The sequence below is a fragment of the Labrus mixtus genome, chromosome 15 (genome assembly GCF_963584025.1).
Source record: "Labrus mixtus chromosome 15, fLabMix1.1, whole genome shotgun sequence".
NCBI classification, from domain to species: Eukaryota; Metazoa; Chordata; class Actinopteri; order Labriformes; family Labridae; genus Labrus; species Labrus mixtus.
In genome coordinates, this window is record NC_083626.1 from 24,049,445 (window position 1) to 24,071,138 (window position 21,694).

The 21,694-nt window shown below is 39.4% G+C and overlaps 1 protein-coding gene across 2 annotated transcripts; it reads left to right on the forward strand.

Moving 5' to 3' along the window:
- The first annotated feature begins 167 nt into the window (after positions 1-167).
- LOC132989972 (solute carrier family 26 member 9-like) lies at positions 168-8,990 on the forward strand. Of its 2 annotated transcripts, XM_061057928.1 has the most exons (21): positions 172-402; positions 1,714-1,842; positions 2,086-2,225; positions 2,371-2,481; positions 2,623-2,798; positions 2,888-3,052; positions 3,152-3,304; positions 3,450-3,532; positions 4,355-4,502; positions 4,588-4,701; positions 4,828-4,905; positions 5,013-5,108; positions 5,199-5,305; positions 5,394-5,463; positions 5,545-5,637; positions 6,011-6,151; positions 6,276-6,473; positions 7,237-7,291; positions 7,682-7,818; positions 8,710-8,769; positions 8,856-8,990. In XM_061057928.1, the coding sequence occupies exons 2-21, from the start codon at positions 1,718-1,720 to the stop codon at positions 8,865-8,867; spliced, it is 2,262 nt and encodes a 753-aa protein (XP_060913911.1). In that variant the 5' UTR covers positions 172-402; positions 1,714-1,717; the 3' UTR covers positions 8,868-8,990. The 2 variants fall into 2 exon arrangements, 1 of the variants encoding a protein (XP_060913911.1); XR_009675950.1 differs by having other exon boundaries at positions 168-402; positions 7,682-8,769; positions 8,856-8,944.
- Positions 8,991-21,694: the final 12,704 nt, after the last annotated feature.

Here is a 21,694-nt window from a genome sequence, read left to right on the forward strand (position 1 = left end):
CAACAATGAACGTTATTCACACATTCTTTCCAGTGGAAAGGATGGGTTGAAATTCTTTGATTAAACTTACTGGCTCCTCCCAGAAGGTGCAGAGGAGAATAAATATTAGGGCTTTCCCATGTAGAAAACTTCTGATATTTGCATGAGCAGCTGCATGTGTGAACCTCAAACAGTCGAATATACTACTCAGACTTCACCCGGAGTTTCTCCTGCCGTCCTCTCCTGTGAGGAGCATATGTGACCAGCCAGGCCAGGAGACTATCCGGAGCAGTCCACCTGCAAGTATCTAAATATATTCAGGAGTGCACATGTGACAACAGCTCCGTTTTTTATAAAGGAATCAAACAATAGTCTAATTCACAAATCTGGACCTAATGCTGGCAGACGTTCTTCATCGATAAGGTCAGTGCTGTAATGAGACATCTACATTATCTAAGATCAGAGCTTCTTGATATGACACTTAAACTGAATTTAGTCTTTACAAGTTTGATTATCTTTTACTTGTTTCCCCATATTTTGATTATTTTTTTTAGGAAAATTGTGTTTACAGCTTACAAATCTTAAAAAAAAAATAGATTTTTAGATTTATTATAAAATAATGTTTTTAAAATATATTTGTTTTACTGTGAATATCTGAAAATCATTCATACTCTTAATTAATAGTAACTTATGATCATTCAACTCCATCTTTATATTTAGTAAATGTTGGGCTTAAACTTTCCTTCTGCATGTCGTACAAGTTTAACTTTTTGCCTAAATTAAATTGTGCTTTTTATTTCTTGAAATTACTTCTTTTTTTTTTAAAGATTATTTTTTGGGTGTTTATAAGCCTTTATTAGAGAGGCAGGACAGTGGATAGAGTCAGAAATCAGGGACAGAGAGAGCGGAGAATTACTTGCAAATGGGCCACAGGTCGAATTTGAACCTGGGCTGCTGACTGTACATGGGGCACGAAAACTAACCACTAGGCCACTGGCACCCCCAAATTTACTTCTCAAAAGTGGTTTGACTGTTGATTCTATAAAGGAATATCCACATGTTTTTACTGGCAGATTTTTATATACACCAGTCAGCCATCACATTGAGACCAATAGAATCCAGTACCATACAACTGTTCAACCATAAATTCTACTTTAACAAAGCGTCTATGTTTTCAGTTTTTGTTGATATGGTCAGAAAGGTGAAAATTATATTTTATGTTTGTTGTTAAAGTAGTAGTGGGTGGTGATTGTGAACTATAGTGTTTTATATTGAAAGGTGCTCCTGATATTATGCCCACTCCTTTAACATACAATCATTGAGCAAAATATAAAGAACACACAGAGATTTTTTTTTTTTAATTTGGTGATTTTTTTTTTTTTTTACCAGGATTCAAGTAGCTGCTTCAAATAAGCTCTTTGAGTTTTCTGCCTCTTCCTGTACTGAATATTGTCTATTTTGTCAACTCCACTGTTTCAACAACTCTACAACCATTCTAATCAAATCAGTTGGGAATTAGTTCAATATTTTATGTTTGATTAAAGTTAATAATGTGTAAACTTGCTGCTGTAGAAGTCAAACGATATTGATGCTATCTTGACATGATTCATTTGTAATTTTTACGACCATTTAAAAAGATATTTGACTCATTACAATGTGATTCTGCGCTCTCGTCCTTGAGGTCATAGCACTGCTCTGACTTATCTGTCTTCTTGATACGCTTCAATATGTCAGAGTCATGCCCGAGAACCGCCCACGCTACGTGATTGACAGGCCCGCTTATAACCTCCCGGACTTTGACAGAGAGTTTGACAAGAAGAGTCGACAACTCCCCGTCGGAGAGAAACTGAAGAAACCCTTCAGGTACCTAATCACAATCTCTCTGCACAGTCGACGTGAACTACATGTCTTCCTATCACACACACATACACACACACACACACACACACACACACACACACACACTCCTCCTCCGACAAGCTTTGTGCTGTGATCAAATAGAGAAGAGCCCTGTAGCTATGACTCCATATGACGCTCAGACGTGTTATTGACTAACAACTAGAAAAACCGAGCTCCTCAGGAGATTCTCCTGTTTGTGTTTGTCAGATGCTCGGTGAAGAGACTGAAGGGCTTATTATTCAGACATCTGCCTGTTCTGAGCTGGCTCCCCAAGTACAAAGTGAAAGAAAACCTGCTGCATGATGTCATCAGCGGGGTCAGTGCCGGCACTATTCAGGTTCCCCAAGGTCAGTCCAACCTTCTCTTTTGATGCCTCTGTATATTTCCCTCAGACTGATCTTTGTTGCCGCAGCATTTCCTCCAGTATTTGTATTTCTCTCCATGCAGCCATGATTTATGTGACATTAAAATAAAGGTTTTTCTTCTTTGCAGGCATGGCATTTGCCCTGTTGGCAAACCTCCCTCCCGTCAACGGTCTCTATTCGTCTTTCTTCCCCCTCATCCCTTATTTCTTCATGGGCACCACTCCCCAGATAGTGCCGGGTAAATCAGAGCGATTTATCAGCAGAGATTTCACATGATGACAGTGATAAGTTGCCAGAGCTGCACAGCACAGATCAGCTGCCCGACTCTGCCCAGTTAGTCGTAAAGAAAATAGATGTGACACACTGTTTTTCTGTGTAGGTACGCTCCCCCTCCTCAGCATTATGGTGGGAGCGGCATGTCTGCGTCTGGCCCCAGAGTCCGACTTCAGTCATTTCAATGCCACTCTAAATGCTACAATAGTGGACACAGACAGGATGGACGAGGTTCGACTGGGAATATCTGGAACTCTGGCCTGTCTCACTGCAATCATACAGGTACTCATAGCTCTAAAATGTAGGTCTCAACTTAAAATAATGCAATAACAAAAAAAGAGACATATTGAGAACTTCTTCTGTCTGTTTAGATTAGCCTTGGCTTCATGCAGATTGGCTTTGTGGCCATCTATCTGTCAGATTCGTTCATCAGAGGCTTCTTGACGGCCTCATCGCTGCATTTTCTCACCTCAATGCTCAAATACATCTTTGACGTCAACGTTTCACCTCATGCTGGTCCACTGGCCATTATATATGTAAGTGACTCTTTCATACTGCGGTCAATGTACAGCAAAAGTCGTTCGCTCCATTACTTTTCTAATGACATGCATCTTTGAAATTCATTTTTGTCACAGAGGCTCATAGATATCGTTCGCAGTCTTCCCGATACCAACGTAGCATCTCTAGTATTCGCTCTGGTCAGCATTGTAGTCCTGATTGTGGTGAAGGAGCTAAATGCCCGCTACCGCCACAAGTTGCCCTTTCTCATACCTGTGGAGTTCATCGTTGTAAGTAATTCATAGTTTTGTATTTGTATTTGTATTTTTTTGTGATGTTTTTGTAGCACTTGTTCAGGTTTCTTTTGTAGATTGGTGATGACAATATTTGGGCTACAGCAGCGGTTTATGTCTTTTCTCTTCCCGTTGGACACAGGTGGTGGTGGCAACAGCCATTTCAGGCCCTTTGCATCTTCCTGAGACCTACAACATGGATATAGTGGGCCTAATTCCTTTGGGGTAAAGCATTCATCATAATCATGTGGTGGCCATTTTCCTATAATGGTTACGCTCCATTTCGGGAGTTCAAATGCTATACTTCGAATAATGAGGTTTTGCTGTGGTCCAGGTTAGCAAAACTTGAGAATTCTTCAGGGATTATAAAATAAATTGGGAATCTGATAATTCAGCGTCATTTCAATGCTTCCTGATTGATAAATAGCTGAGAAAATGTATGGTGAGTGGAAATATTGAAGGAAGTGGAACATAGTTCAACTTGAAAAACATATGCAATTCTCCCATGCTCGTATTTGTGGCTGGCTAACTGCTACAATATGCCCACCTGTCAGGCAAATCAACCCAGCCTCTAATTTTTACACAACTCTCAGTCTTAATATAATAAAAAGTTAGTAAAAAAAATGGCATTTTGATATGGATTTAATGGGACCTCCGTGTGAGTCAAGTGGACACTTGAGGAACTGCTCTTGTTTGCATTTCTGAATTGGCCTTTTTTTTTTAAAAACTGAAGTTTGTTGCGTGGTCGTCACCAGGGTGTGGGAACCTAATTACCTTCAAATGTTTTGTTTTGTTATTGTTTGTTGTCCCTCCAACCTTTCCATATCCATCATCTATTTTAGTTGCTGATCAGGAAGGATAAATAATTGTAATTTGCCAGAATTCTATATTTATACGATTTAAAACCCTGAAACACAAAAGTTAAATATTAAAACATTTGATATTGCCACCCTAAGCCTGACTCAAGGTAAAATGACCACAAATACGTAAGCATACTTTTAAAACAAATTTTCTTCTACTCAATTGAGATGTAAATGTATTCACCAGATTCCCAGCACCAATCCTACCAACAGTGAGTCAGTGGGAGGAATTGCTGAGCACAGCTTTCTCTCTGGCAATTATAGGTTACATCATGAACTTGGCTATTTCACGGACACTGGCAACCAAGCATGGCTACGACGTGGATGCTAACCAGGTAGAAAAAGAACTTGTCTTTTAAATGTTCAAAACGTGCATTCTATTAAAATATTTGTAAATACACCAAGTATGTTCTTGTCCAGGAAATGTTGGCTCTTGGCTGCAGCAATTTCTTTGGCTCCTTCTTTAAAATCCAAGTGACCTGCTGTGCTCTGTGTGTGACCAAGGCTGTGGACAGTGCAGGTGGAAAATCACAGGTAAGTGATTAGCTACCTGTAATCATATTCAAATATTTTCTTTTTCTATGAAGTGCAATAACCTTAAAAAATGCTTTGGACTAAAAGAAGAAAAACATCTCAAACTGTGTTGCTGCCCTCTCATAGTTCGCCAGTTTTAGTGTGATGATGGTCGTAATGGTCACACTGCTTGCATTGGGAGTCTACCTGAGACCGCTTCCAAAAGTAGGTGGAAAAAGTAGAATTATACTCGAAAAATGCATGAAGAATTGAAGTAGAGATGAGTGAAAAATCTATGCATGATTAGGGACCAATGGAATCTGTTTCCCCAGTCAGTGCTTGGAGCCTTGATTGTGGTCAACCTGAAGCCCCCACTCCTCCAGCTCTCCGATCCATACTACTTATGGAAGAAGAGCAAATTGGACTGTGTATGTCAAGCCTTGGATGCAATATTGCAGCACAATGCAATGTTGTTTCTCTACATATTTTATCTAAGCCTGTTGTTCTTTTATTTCCAGTGTGTGTGGGTTGTGACGTTCTTGTCCACATTATTACTTGGCTTGCCTTATGGAGCTGCTGTCGGAGTGGGCTTTTCCATCCAGGTGGTGATATTCAGGACACAATTGTGAGTAAACCGCATTGTCAAAGAAAACGAGACAGAGTGTAAAATATAAAGTGATTCGTCACTGAGTTTGGTAATGCTTTCCTCGCAGTCGTAATGGTTCAGCATTGGTTCAAATTGAGGCTACAGATATCTACAAAAACCCAAAGGTGTACAGCAAGGTATGAAACTAATCCCCTTGATTTTTTGTTTCACATAACAAAAGGGGTATTGCGTCTTATTTTTTCATTCTGTGTCCACAGGGCATGTCCGTAAAGGGTGTGAAAATTTTGAACTACTGCTCACCCCTTTATTTTGCGAATGCAGAAATATTTCGACAGAGGGTCATCAAAAAGGTACAGTGAGTTTCTTACAGTTAAACCTAATATGGCATATTTAAAGGTCTTAAAATAAGCCTAGTAGCTAGACGATCACTTTTTTACAATGTTATTCAAACACTGACTGAAACGTCAAATTAAACAATTGACAGCACACAGTAAAAAAGTTCACATATTCCCTGACAAAGTTTCACTCTTGCCATTCAATCTGAAGTTGCAGGAGACTTCACAAATTCTTGACATACATTTAAACGAAAGGATCAGAAAAAAACATGACACAAGTGCTTTGTCGTAAGGGCTGCCAAAATTGTAAGGAAATCAAAGTTAGTTGTAAATGCTTGAAGTTTTTGCCAGCTTTTTTTTGTGTTTATGTGTTCATGTTTATGTTTAGACTGGGCTCGACCCTGGAAAACATATCCTGGCCAGATGGAAGTTGTTGGAGAAAAAGCAGAAGGAGAAAGCGAAACAGGAGAAGAAGGACAAGGAGGCAAGAAAGAAGAATCTCAGCTCTATGGTTGACATGAAGATCCAGGTAGAATCATATATCCCTATCACACTTCTATCATCAATATTTCCAGTTAAACACTTTACAATTATGATATACAACTTGGGTCTTTTTCTGTACACATGTTTTTATCTACACCCTCCAAATGTAGACCATATCTCAGCTTGAACTGCGAAAGGACTTTGGCTTGAAAGACGACAGACTTCCCATCAGATTTGTCAACCCTGGATTTAGTGACATTGAGCTGGCTCAGGAGATGCCTGAGCCTGAGTTGCCCTTCCACACCCTCGTACTCGACCTGGCAGGAGTCTGCTTTGTCGACCTGATGGGCATCAAAGTCTTGATTAAGGTTAAAAGCTTATTCACAGTACTTCTTCCTCATCTCTTCATTCAGCACTTTTAGGTTTGACGTTTCCATTTAATAAAATAAGAGCAACAAAAATAGAATTAGTTATTTTAATCATATTAATACTCATCAATCAATTACTTTGGGTGAGCCAACGTTACACAGGTAGCTAGCTAAATGCTTTTTAAGCCTCACAGCATGCAGTGTGATTGTCCTATTGGCGTAATGGTGGTTAGTTTATTAGACCAGCTTCTATCTTAAATTAAAACTTTTTGAAATCCCTGGAGCAGTTCTACATCACTACACTTAGCTTATTCTCGTTTGTGAATACCCACTCTATTCAAATATTCCTTCACTTTAAAGGGAGCTTGAATATTTTGTTGGCCAGTTAATGCTAGCTGGAAGGAACAAGGTCACGATTTGTTTCAGCTGACGTTGAAAGCTTCATAAGACATTTTAATATCTGGATCATAAAGAAACACACAGAGACAGTTTGAGAGAATAGTCTAAATGAAAGTAAAAGAGATCATTAGAATTTGGCTAAATTTTGTTTGCACAATGGCTCTCCCCTCCACTACGAGTCAAACAATACCTGCATTATTTAAACATCTTCACTTTCTGTACAGAATCTAATAGAAACCCTTATTCTAACCCTAGCCTTCATTATTGAACCATTTTTCAGGAGTAGTCTATGGGTGTATACAATCATCTTGATTCCTCCACATCAGCGAACTGACTCTTTTTTTTCCCTTTTACGCCAACGCAGATGAACTCAAGCTACTCGATGCTTGGGATGAAACTATACCTGGCAAATATTCAAGGTAAAATCTTACATGACTTTTCACACTTGTTAGCTCTACAGAACAGTTGTCATGGCAACAGAGAACAATACATTAACTCACATTAAGTCCATAAGCTATTTAAATGACACTGCTATATACTGCGAGGAAGAAAAGAGAGAAGAATTGCATGGGGAAATATTTTCAACAATTAGCGTGCACATTGCTTTTATTTCCCAGTGATGTAAGGGATTTTTTTTTTTTTTGTTGGGGGGGGGGGGATTGATTACTCTTCAGCGTGAAACCAGTCGTCTTCTCTTGCAAAGCACAGACCTCTAACCATTCCAGTTCTCTTTACACACCCAATGAGAGTCAAGTTATAATCCCTTGTTTCACTCCCTGTGTGATATTTGTTGTCTTTGCCGCCTGCAGCCCAGGTGTATGAGGAACTGAAGGCGGGAGGCGCGTTTGATGATGGAAACATTGCAGGCAGTAATCTCTTTCTTTCTGTCCATGATGCCATTCTGTTTGCACTAGAAACTTCTGAAGAGCAGCGAGACTCCTCAAAGGTAGATCCAGCTCCTTTTCATGACATCACATACACACACAGACCGCTTAAAGGTTTCTATGTCAGGGATAAAGGAATGGATTTTAAAGATTACAAAAGCAAGATAGTTTTCTTACTTCTGCATTCCTGGCTTGGCAAAGCTTTTGTCGTCTTATCTGATTCAACAAGGGTAACCAGAAAGGTCACAAGGGATTACAGGTGATGTGACACATAAAATGCTTCAACAAATAAAGCTAAATCAAGGTCACGCTGCATAATACATAATACATTCTCCTTATGATTCTGCTCTACTTTCTATTCATTAAGGCTATGGTTATCAACAGGTGGGTCGGGACCCAAAATTGGGTCACATTGTGGCTTTTAATGGGTCGAGGATGTGTGTCAGGGAAGAAAATAGTTAAGGCAAAAAGTCTATTCTGTGTTTTTATTTATTATATATTTATATACAATATGGTGTCTTTAAAGTGTTCATGTGTAGAAGGGTCAGTAGAGGACAGTAGGTCGATGTTATGCACTTTAAGGCCGGCCATCTGCAATTAAACGACAAGAGGAGAAGAATGTGACTTTCAGACCTTCTTCAATGCAACATGATGCCCATTTATTTTAAATGTAGTCATATTTCAAGTAAAGCAGACACATCAGCAGGTTATTCTTCAGGGAGTGATTAACCCGTCATTGAAAAGTCACTACCGGGGCAACTTGTTAGTCATTATTAAAGAGAGTTTAGAATCATCCAAATGTGGCCACTCGTAAAAAAATGTAAATGGTAATGCAAAAACACAAAACATGACCTTCAAAAAAGTTTACCAAAAACCATTATATGGTGACCGTTTATGGTTTGTGTTCTTGTCTGTTTGACTTTAAATATATAAATTCATTTTATTGTCTACAGACAGAGAAAGAAACAAAGGAGCTGTGCCTCTACATGAATGAGGAGCTGGATCTAGAACAGGTATGTACTGGTTTGGACTACCTCTTTTTTCTCACCATGGAGCCAATAGAAATGATGATGGATTTTTTTTGTTTTGTCTTTTACAGGAAATGTTTTGAATGCTTCAATGAAGATGCAATAAAGGAAACATAGTATTTATTTTTATACATTTCTTTACTTGATGGTTGGGAATTAAGAAAGAAATAAGTATCGCCTGACTTTACAGGCAGGAGTGTTACAAACCACATCGGGGGACCCCTCAAAATAATAAGAAAAGTAGACAATAAGAGGAACTTCTGGGGCTCAGTTTGTCCACCCCGCATGGAGTCAACCTGCTGACGGCGCAGTCATACAGAAGAAGGGCTCTTGTAATTCCCGGAGAGTGTGCATGGCCACAGCTGTGAGGTAAAGCCAGCTGAGCAGACTTGTTTAGTCCCACAAGACCCTAAGAAAAGCGGGACACCATCAGCAGCTCATTGAGTTTGTCTTCTTATAAACTCTGTCAGGTTTCCAATTATCTGTCAAAAGGAAGAAAAATGCTACAACAAATAAAACAATGTAAGTGTTGCCAGCTCCACCAGAAGAGTGACATAAAGACAGCTATGTAAGTCAAACAACCCGTGTTTGTTTAGCAGGTGCCAAAGGCCTTTGGAGTCTGGCGTTACGTTGCAGTCAGTGTCTTGGTATGCGTGTGATGCATGAATGGATTCGTTAAGCTATTAAGAAATCATCCTAAGGTATTCTGGCACACATCTGCTCCTCTGCTCTCCCTTCTTCCTCTTCGCAGCAAATTGGCACCACCAGCGATTACAAGGTTTCTATGGCCATCAGGTTTAATTTGGAGCCCAGGGAAAGTCCCTCATCACTTCATGTGTACGGGTCTGCTTAATTTCATCACCTGCAGCTCACCCTTCTGTTTCTTTCCCCCTCCATTGTTTTTCAGAGTGTTTTGTAAAAGCCCCTTGCTTTGCTTGAGCTGGATTCAATTAGTTTGAAAGCTGTAGGTTGAAATCAAAAAAGGAGCATCGTCACATGGTTAAGAGCCCTTAAGAGCCAATCTTGTCACACCTCTCTTGTCTTTAAAAGTTTAAATAAAAAATGTACATTTAAAAAGTAGGTTAACATCAACTGTTTTAAATGATGTTGGCACAGTTGTTTTTGTGCTACCTGAGGAAGTTAACACGTTTTTTTGTGTTTTCTTTTTGAAGATGATTGTTCTTACTGTTTGCAAAAAAATAAAAATAAATACATTTAAAAAAAAAAAAAAATCTCTACAGCTATTCTTTTATCTTTTTATCTCTCCATTAACCACGTGGCCTCTGTCCAGGGACAACAGACTAAAATGAGCTCAAAGCTATTTAAAAAAAAAGATTTTTCATTCTCAATAATATATTATATAATATATAATATAGTTATTAATAAAATAAACTATATGGAAAGAGGTATCGGCTGTCTTTTTTTCTTGCTATAAGTATGCTGTCCAAATTGAATGCTACATACTCATTTTCATCAGCTTATAAATATACAGAGTGGTTACATCAGAAAAGCATCCTGACATGGTTTATAAAGGCTATGCCGTAAGCCATATTCAGGAAGCGTGGAAGTTATCAAGCGACGTTGTTTTACCTTGAATATTTCCAAATATTACTTTATCATTTAAAAAGTTGTTGTCTTGTCAGCTGCATATTCATTCAGAAATGTTGAAAACAGTGATTTACAGATGACCTTCACAGATGTGCAGATCTGGGGTACAGCAGTAGCTACAACCAGAGCCTTGTCTTTAGAGGGCACTGGCTACAACAACCCAAAGAGCGTGACGTCAGAGGAAGATGACCTTTGAGGGTATGACCCGTATGACCTGTAACTTCGATAAGGTAACAAACTCCTCTTCAGTTTGAAAACGGTAAAGGCTACTTTTTTTTAGTCCCCCCCACAACTATTACCTTATCTACACCTCTTTATTTAAAGCAAAGAGCACATTGCATATTCAAGATAATGCATTTCCTTTTATCCCTGATATAATGCACCGCCCGTCGTGCTCTGTAAGTGACCCTAATCAAACACACCCCACATGATGCGCGACCAGCAGGTGTACGTAAGGTGTACCTGGGAAGCTAAGCTAAATGGTAAGTTCAAAATGATAATTGTGAATCATATTACTGTCGTTACTTAAGAGTTTATTTGTTGTCAGGCTGTTTATTTTTATTTATTTTTTGGTTTGATATTGCCTTCTGCACCCGCCGCGGCGCGAGACTTTTTCCTTAGCTTCCTGTTGGCCAGCCTGAGTTTGGTCATGTTTGCTGGTAATTCAAGTGGGAGTTACACTTTATCAAGGTGTAATGCGGTTGTATTTGTTTATAAAGTGTTTTCGCAGCTTCTGTTTTCAGACTAGAAATGGTGTTTGTTTTTGTGTTGGACATTTAGGTCTACATCATCTCCTGTTGCTGATGTTGTGCACGAGAGTGTAGCCTACGTTTATATTTATTTTTTAAGTGTGTGTGTGTGTGTGTGTGTGTGTGTGTGTGTGTGTGTGTGTGTGTGTGTGTGTGTGTGTGTGTGTTGAATTTATTGACACCAAACTAAAATAGGTCAGATTTTGGTTAAACAGACTGTTCGAGCATTTAATAAGCAATGTGCAAGATATCACTTTAATTATTCCCCCTCCTTAAATACTTCCCCTCTTATTCAGGACCAGAACATTTTAAAGACCTATGATGCTCCAACCTGATCTAGCCTATTTTACACCGTGGCCCATCATTTACTCTGGCTCATCCACTGTTAGTTTCCACTACGTACAAACTATTTAGAAATGTTGTTTTACTTGTGCAACAGCTGTAAACATGATGTATTTAAACAATATGTCTTGGAAGTAGGTCACATCTCACATCATTTATTATTTTAGGTATTAAGGTCACATGGAGTTTTGCGGTACCTTGCTCAGGGGCAGATTCCTTCAACACCTTTCCACGTAATCCTTTGTTACCGCTCAGTCTTACCATATCACATTTCAAGGTGCGGTGCGGTGCTGTTTATTTAATCAATGTCCTATTTTGACTTTTTAATTTGACCTTCTTGATATTGTTACAAATAATTAACGCTCATAAAATATAAAGCTTTAAGTCTGAAAAAAAAACCCCTCTATTCTTTCTGAAGGTCAAATGATGATTACACTGAACTATCAAATGCTTCAAATTAATCCTTTTTCTATTGAGATACTGTTTGAATGGACTACCTTTTCAATCCCTGTAATTGCAAGTTCACATAGAAATTAATTTAACACCTCTTGCACATTCATTGACCATGCTGGTTTAATTAACAAGGTCCCTTTTTAGGAGTTTGAGATAGGAAAGATTTATGTATTAAATTTGTTTACACGCCCGGTGGTTTCACTCTTATTGAGACAAATTGCGTGGTGTCGGAGGGTATCTTTCTCATTGAGTCATGGGAGCTTGTCATTTAGCACTCGCCTGCTTTTACGAGGAGCTGTCCCTGAGAGAATATTCAGCTGTAACCTTTATGAACCCAGATGTAAACTTGGGCTGTTCAAATGAAAATGAAGCAGGAAGGTAATGAAAGTCTTTTGCACCAATGGGCTGTGGGCTCACAGGAGCAATCTAAGGGAATGAGGTTGACAGAGGAACCAAAAAAAAAACCACCCCTCGAAATTTAAATAGCGGCTGTTTGACATTGATCAAGCGATAACAGTTGCCGTTTAGCATATGAATTTTATAGCCCTACATGTGGGGATCTATTGTGCTTCATTAACAAACCACTTTGCATCCTGGGAATCATAAATCTTGATCGTGACGTGTCAGCAAATTGTCTTTGGACAGGGTTTGTTTACAAAGTTGCTGAGGGCAAATCTGACCACCGATAGCTGGTATTAATTAATGTTTCATATTGTCTCATTCCAGTAGTCCACCAGCAATTAAATGCACCAACAATGGAACAGTCTCTGGTAATTAATTATGGCATACAATTATTGAGCCTGCGTGTCTGACTGGAGGTTGGTTAATTATTTATAGTTAAATTAAGTCACAACCCCGTGTCTGATGGAAAATACCGCTCACCCTGCTTACCGTTTTTGTGAGTTCTCTTTAACGGCTTATAAATGTAATAAGTGCTTTCATTTCACGGTGCCATTGTTTCATTCAAATTAATCAGTTTGTTAATTTCATCAAAAGATTTTGACCTTTGTGGGATGATAAGAACTGTGAACAGACTTAGAATTCGAGGCTGTTGAAAAGCTAAGAGATTTCTTTATTTTCTGGCCTTGGCAGTCTGTCCATCCACTTTAGTGAATCTCTCAATGAATACCTCAAGGATTTTTCTATTTTAAATTAAGCACAACTTCCACGTCAACTCATACATGAGATGATAGTTTTTGTTAGTCAAAGGGTAAGGGCGATCCGGTCTCTTAAAGACACCATATTTATTATTATTTCACTTTTCATGTTGTCAGACTGTCAAACCTAATGAGCAGCTTTGCATGATATGCAGCTTTAAAAAACCCTCCTAATTTATATTAAACTGGCATCAGTAAAAGTCTTAGTTCCACCCTCTACCTGAGGCGGTTGGTTTGAGGTGCTGTCTCGTAGGACGCACTCACACTAGGCAATCTCTAAGGTCGTTCACCCTCAAAGTCCAGTTCGTTGGATTAGTGTGAGGGCTCTGATCCGGGCTCAAACCCGGTATACTTCCTTGGCCCTGGCACGCTTAGAAGAGGTTTACTTCTGCTCTGTTCTGGCTGTATCTGATTAAAATGACTCAAAATAAGCCTCAAAGTCAGTAAAGTTGCGGTCATGTTCTCTGTGTTGTTCGCCGATGTCCGGACGCAGACTAGACCCCGCGTCCCTTTTTTAGGTTTTTACATCCCGTCTTGTAAACCAAACACCAAACATCAACAAGTGTTTTATTTTGACGTCATGGACAAGAAGTCACCGTGTTCACTGCTCAGGCCCGGATAGTCCTGGAGCAGTGTGCGTGCAGGCCAGCAGGGGAATGGGGAGGGGGGGGGGGGGGACAATCATGCTTAAGCACTATACGAGCAGCTGGACATAGTGTGAGTGCGCCCTTAAAGGCTTCTCCTCCCCATGCGCCCACTTTCTTCTGAAACATGACTGTGGGTTTCAAAATGAGGATCAGCATTATAGGTCCACTTTAAATGTCCTAAACGTTCTTAGAGGATACATTTTAATATTAATTAAAAAATTGGAAACTGCAACTTCATGGCTCTGCAAAGGCATGTAAGAGCAAGATGTCAATTCTACCAATGTTTTGGAATATATTTGTGTGAATGGAAGGAAGGATTTTATTAAGGTTTCATAGACATGATGGTAAACTAAAGCTTGCAAAGAAAGACAACACTTAGAAAAGATGACACATTCGACCTTCCTTCTGAATATACATGTCATAAAACAAAGATTGATTTGCAGATTTTGTTTTGGACAGAAATGCAAATGAGCGCCATCAGCGGTTTTTTTTTTCTTTCATCCTCCCATCAACTCATTAAACAGAACGGCAGGTACTGTTTGCTCTCCTGTCATCTTATTAGATGAAAACGGCAGCGTGATGACTGCAGATAGCAGCTCCACACTGAGCCGTTCAGTACCAGCGGGGAAATTAGACAAGACAATGCAAAACAACGCAGTGTGGTGCAACGCTGAGGGAACTCATTAGAACAGTACAGCATGGGAGGAAGCCGCATGACGCTCTGCAACATGTCATCAGGGGTGTTGTGAGTGTTATTACACAATCATAATTTGATAGCTGGTGCACAATTACTTCATTAATTTTTAGAAGCTTGCATAATAAAACTAGAGGCTGAAAAGGACACAAATGAGAAAAATGTTGAATGCAGTAAGTGAGTCAGAGCTCATGATTTCAGTTGAATGGTTGAGTTGTATATTTGTGTATCCAATTATCATCTCAGGAGGGGATTGTGATTTCATGTTGGTTAAATTCTACTTCAATACACCCTTCTGCCTCATTAGTTTCACAGAAAGTCTTATTTTGGAGGAATAAACCTCTGAATATACAAGTTACTGGACAGGAGGTAGAATCTGGGTGGCCTTACTGTTTTTTTGCAGCCATGAACCACTAGGTGGCACTGTTGCAAAAATTGAGAGTCCTAGAAATGCGGTCTTATAGCTACAACCCGAATAAACATGAAGAGTTCTCCCACCTTTTCTGTAATGTTTTTTTGTCACTTTTTGTTCACATATAAAACCAACAGATGAACATGTAGAAAAACAAAAAAAGACTTAGGTCTAAGTCCTGGAGAACTAATATCAAAAATCCAAAATAAAGCTGTTGCTTGGGAGCAGTAATTCCAGCAGTTCTCAGTATTAGTAGCTGAATCAATGATCTTTTCTGTAGTCTTTGTCGCTGCATTGAGTCCTGAATAAGGTATATTTTATCCACTTGTCCTCCATCTGTGCTCCTTGCAGTCTCATATGATGTGTCAGTTTTTCCATGATGTAGATTTCCTCTAGTGACTCCACCAAGCTGCAACCTCCGGTGTTGAAAAATGAAGCCAATGCAGAGGTACAAAATCCTGCAGTTTGTCGAGGGGTCCGCTTGAGGCTGGAGTCACATAAATAACACAGAAATGAACAGCATTAATTACGGCCTGGTATAAAAAGTGAAATAGGTCTCATAAGTTATTGTCCTCATGGGCACACAATGTATGGGAGGTTGATTTTTTTTATAACTTATCTGTTTTGATTTTATGAACGAGATGTGTTATCCATAGTTAGGTGCCTAGCTGACATGATTGACTTGGGGGCGCGATGTAACGGTTTGTCAGGAGGCTTAAAACCCGCCTCAGCTCCGGCTCTCAGCCTGTCGTTAGGTCGACTGAAAGTTAGGTTGAGACAGCATTTCCAGCATGGCGGCTGCTGCCTGTGAGCCTCCTGAGCCCCCTGCCGTAACAGATGGCTGACGTCACTCAGGCTTCATCCATTAATATTTACAGTCTATGGTCTCTTCCTGAGTAGGGTTGTTTTTTGGAATTGCGTTCTTTTCTGAAATGTATTTGCAATGTTTTCTGAAAATTGTTATATTATATAATTTTGTTCTTTACGCAGTGTTGTGTATTTTGTGTGAATGTTATTTGATTCATGATATGTAGTTCTTGTGTTCTTTGTAGTCTTCATACATCATAAATATTCTCCATCTACCCAGACAAGATGCCAATGAACACAAGAATATGTGGTGTAAACCCCAGCCACCCTGTATGTAAACATGTTTTTGCAGCAGACGCTTTGGTCTGAAGTGATGTTGGAGTTATGGTGGACTGCCAAAAGACCCATCAGTCACACTTCAGTTGCATCTTAACAGCTTGACAAACTTTATTAATGTCAGGCTTGAAGAATCGACCTGTCACGAGTGTGGTTCAGCTTGACTTTAGAGACACGGAGCGGCTGTGTCTGAGTGTCTACAGACGTCTGTGTGACAGAGCACGCTGAGGCCATTAACCACACACGCATTAGTGAAATTGCCCCCTGCTTCAACTGCGTAATGCATCAGAATCATTAACGCAAACATTTGCAAATTAGCTTTCTAGTGAGCTCTACATGAAAGCACTCCATACAGTTTTTAATTTAATACTCATTAACCTTAGGAAACAAAGGCTACAAATAGAAATCACACATAAAAGGGAAAACCATGGGACGTTTTCAAACGAAGGGGGTTAACTTTAAGGGGTTTTCAGCAGTTCAGTTTGGTTTTCTCTCTTCATGTCATGTGTCCCATGGGTGCAGAAGAAATACACCTGTCTGAAACTCTAAAGTGAGACATCTCCAGGCTATGAAGCGTTCTCCATTGACCTGCACTGCTTGCTTTTGTTTACCTCTCCATCATGAATCCCCTGACATCAGGGAATGAATCTGCTGATTTATTAACTCTTTTTATCCCGAGCTGAATTAATTTAATTAATTGGATAATTACTGCCCCGATTTTTTGCAGCATGCAGCGATATCAGAATTATTTACAGCAGATATTAACGTGATATTAAGTCTTTATTTTTCTACTTTGAGTCATTAGAATACATTAGAAATATAAGTTAGTTTTAGATGCATGCCATTTAAACATCATTTGCTTTATTCTATGCAGTATATTTCCTCTTTCACCTTTGTTTTTTTTGTTTTTTTTTGGGAGGGAGGGTTGCTTTTTATGCCTTTTATTCAAGAGATAGGACAGTGGATAGAGTTTGAAATCAGGGTGAACTCGTGGGAAATTAAATGCAGGAGAGAAAACACACGTCATATTCAAACCTGAGCCATCGGCTTTGCCTCGGTACATGGTGTGCAAGACTAACCGCTAGGCTACCCCCCCTCCCATTTCACATTTCTATTATGTTGAACAGCTAGATGCATGCAAGTGCAAGTACACAATTTTTAGGCTTGTGAAGAATTTTCTTGGGTCTGTTTGTAGAATGGCATGAACCACTCTCTCTTTCTGTGTTTTATTGAAATTAAACCACACTTCTCAGTATTTCCAGCTCTTACAACATACACCAGATGCATTGCAGACATTTAAAACTGCTCAAATATAACTACAATTTTCATTATTAGTGTTCTTTTAATAACTGTTAGACATCTGCTGTAATGACCGGTCCAGGCCACAGGATGGCACTGTGGCTTTATCTGTAAACCCCGCTGAGCAGCTCTTGTCTGATCAGCAGAAAAAAAAAAACTTTGAAGAAGTCTCAGATTCCCCGAAGGAAACCATGAAAGACAAAGTTGTGAGAGCTGTAGCCGAGGCGATTAAACAGAAAGTCTGAGTGTAAAAAGAGCTGGAGTTGTGATCTCGTTTCCCTGTGATCCATATATATTGAGCAAAGGCAGACTGATGGCTGAGCGGGGACTTGCTGCACCTCAGTGGACCTGCAGATGAATGAAGATGCAAATGGTGGGAGGGGGATGTTAAAGCCTTTAGTGACACTAAGAGCACCCCAGAGGTCCCGAGCACCAGAACGCTCAGCCTCTGCACATCAAGGACTCAGCCCCTCTGTCTGAGCGTCCCCCTGGCACGCGTCACATCCCGTCCATCTACATTCTCATCCAGACAAACACTCGACTCCTTATGCCACGCCGAGCCAATGACAAGAGACAGATGTGCCCTCCTCAGAGAATCCACTTTGATAAGCTGCTGCTCCACAAACTACTAAATAACCAGAAGAAAGCAGCAGAATAAAAACCTGAAAGGACCAATTTTACATGAGAATGGGTATGCCTGGAATCCGTATCCTCGCACGTTGGTTTCGCCTTTGCTGTAAATGTCAATTTCATGTCAGATCCTTTCTCTATTCGAGCATGACGCCCGTGATTGCTTCATCCTTTTGCATGAGAAAGGCTCGAAATGACCATTGGACCTATTCTGGAGCTCATTGTCAATGAATGCATCCTTTTGCACACAAAACCATGATCAAGTCCTGCTTTATAGAAAATTCATTTGCGGTGGTGCTGTGCTGTAAGGATGTCAAAATGTTCAATACTTCGGTTCTTTTTGGAACCACATGTTTTATAAAGATACAATATCTAATTGTAATGATCAATAGTATTGAAAAGTACAAGCTTTAAAGAAACTACAGATCTTCAGCCATATTTTTAACCAAACGCTGGTTTGACCCAAAGAGAGAGCACTAATATGTATTTATCCAGTGTGTGTAATTTTGACAGCAGGAGTTTGGCTGTAACTTTCAGTAATTTAAAACAAGACATTGCCCTAAATTGGGTGCCTAGGATTTGTAGTTTTGTTGCCATTTTATTAAACGGGCATCGTTATGGATTGATTTTACTACCACCTTATCTAAGATTATAACTTTGGGTTGTGGCAAGCTTGCCGTGTAGTTTTAAAGTTCTGCAGTTCATCCTCAGAGTGTTTACAGTTTTCTTTATCCAGCTTCGGGTGGGACCTTGGCTATGCTAAGCAGTGTCACAACCACGACGCAGGTCCCGTGTGGCACGCTGTTTCTGTGACTCACTCAGGCATATAGTACTCTGGCTTTCCCCTCCACTGGTTACAGAAACACAGGTGAGCCCACAGCAGGTGAACCTGTCACAGTCAGCACCTGCAGGATCCCAACAGCCAGCAGGGGAAAACTGAAGGACAGAGGAAGTTTAGTTGGGAAGAGTTGTGCCGAGCCACCTGGGAAGTGATGAAGGTGAAACACAGTGTAGTCCTAAAGACACACAGAGGGACTGACAAACTGTTACACAATGTCAGTACAAGGGCTGCACTGGACTCAGATTTCAGTCAGTCGGATTGAAGAATTTGGCTGTTCAACCCAAAGCTTTGACCGTTCCTTTCTTTTTCAGACATCAAGACATTATTAGACTACTCACTTAGTGCTACAAGTCACATCATCACCATCTTTGACTCTTTAATTTCACTGGATGGAGGACTTTTGTTTAAAAAAGGTGGATATCTCAACAGAAAGTTAAACTCCTAATATTAACCATCCATTGGTGTGCACAATGAACATTATTTTAAAGCTATTTTGTTACGCCCCACCCTAAGGCAGCACCAACAGCTATCCACTAATTAACCCTTTAAGGGAAAAAAAGAAACCCCTTTAAAAATAATCAAAATCAAGGAATCTGTTAGAGGACACAAATAACAAATGTAACACTATGCTACAACACAAAATCCCTGTTGAAGAGGCAGCAGTCACCAATCCAAATGCCTTCAAAAGTCAGCACTGGTCCTTTAAGCACTGAGTTATGGTGCACCTCATTGAGCAATCTGTGGCCCTTTCCGAATATCCACAGTTCAGTATGCAGTGCGTACTTTTCAGTAGGGAGTTTCAGTATACTCAACTTTCGTGGTCATTCAGTATGCAGTTTTTTGGGTCCACCTCAGTACACTGAACATTTCAGTATGGATGCTAACTTCTGGGTTTTATGCAGTTTGGATCGGATGCGTGCTTTCAGGAAATGAATTGTATTTTACCACCCACAATGCTGTGCGAAATTAAACGTAAATCGTCACGTCACGTCCGCCTCCAAATCAAAACAAACGAGCGTGGATTAATGTAATCAATTTTTAATCTACATTTAAAGTCCAGACTGAAATCGCTACTTTTAATTAACAACAGAAAATATAACAAATGTCTGCATTATTATAAAACCTTTCCCCCTCTATTTAAATAATGATGTCACTATTTAAATGCGTCTTTATTGGTTTATTTTACTTTACTGTATATTAGTCTTTCATTTGTACTTTTCTTTATGTACTGTATGTTATTTAATCTGTCTTTTACTTGTGATATTGTTTTTTGTTTGCCTGACTGTATGCGCATTACTCTTCTTGAATAAAGCTAAACAAAAAAAAAAACGGGTGGATGCGGCCAGTTCGGGTAACGTAAATGACGTCACTTCCATACTGAATGAATCAGATGAAGTAGGAACAAATATCTGCCTACTGTGCACGCCTACTGAATAGTAGGTACTAAACAGTATACAGCACGGAGAGTAGGTACTGCCTACTGCCTACTGCCTACTGCCTACTGACAGATTGAGTCGGTACTTGGCAAATCGAATACAGCCATAGTCTTCACCTGGGCAGAGCAGGAAACAACATGTCTTCTTCCTGCATCTCCCTCTATCCCACTTTTCAAGCCCAACACAGTTTCTGCAGATGGCTGTTCATCTGCCATCTGGTCCTGTTTGAGGTTTCTTCCTTCTAAAGGAAGTTTTTCCTTGCCACTGTTACTTTGCTAAATGTTGCTTACTGTTGTGTTCATGATGGGTCTTTGTAGATAATATAACCACGAGCTTTTTTAACTACTCTTTTGTAAAGTGTCTTGAGTAGAGCCAGACTTAATAATCGGCCAGCTGATAAAATCGGCCGATATTTTCATGTCCAGTGACTATCGGTATCAGCTTATTTTATCTCGGATATGTCATCATGTTTTAGCGGTGATGAAAGTACATGCGCAGTTACTTTCCATATGTGTTTGATAACTGCATTTGAGGGATCAACGCAATAGATGTGCACAAATATGTCTCTCTAAGATCAAACATAGATCATCGGCCGATATATTGGTATCGTATTTCCCGCCCTTAATATCGACATCGGTATCTGTAAAAAAAATCCATATCAGTCTTGAGATAACATTTGTTATGAATTTGCGCTTTACAAACAAAGATTGGTTGATTGATTGAAGGGACAAACTGCACAGGAACAATTAAAGGCCATAATAAAATAAAAATCATGAGTAAAAATGGTTGAAATTGAAATCTAGACGGGCGCATTGGATTATAAAGTAGACTAGTGTTTTTTTCAAAGTGGGTTCAAGGCTAAAATTTAGTCACTTCAGGGGTCCTTTGTATGAAATAGTCTGAGAACACTTATGTTAGATAATTCGATTCAGATAATTCTAATCTAAAAAAGTATTTAAGTATAATATAGAAGAAAAACTAGAAGTATCAGATTTAATTGGTATTTAGAAATCAAAACTCAGAATAATGCCCTTCCGGCCTCTTAGAGTGTTGAAGTCTCATAGAGTTCTGCTTGGCACTTTAATTTGTTTAAATGTTGATTTATGAACTAATTGTCTGTAATTGCTGCTTAGTGCCACTGTTAATCCAAGCTGTCTGCCTCCTGAAGCACATTAAGCCAGATTTGTATAATGAACTAATTAGTTCAATTATGAAAAAGAAAGTAGGGGTAGCATAAAAACTGTGAACAAGAGCCTAGAAAGTAGTCCCGCGCCATGAAGGCTGTTTTGTGTTGCTATTATAAAGCAAAAATCAGCAGACTATATGAAAAAAAATAAAAAAATTCTCTTTTAGAAATAGCTTGCAGATAACTTGAAACTGTTCTATTGCAGATTCATGCAGTTTGGTCTCAGATGGCGGTTCCCAGGTTTAAGTAGCTGCAGGATCTCAAATGTCACATTTCTTTGGCTGTTAAACAAATCCCCCTTCACACTTACAAA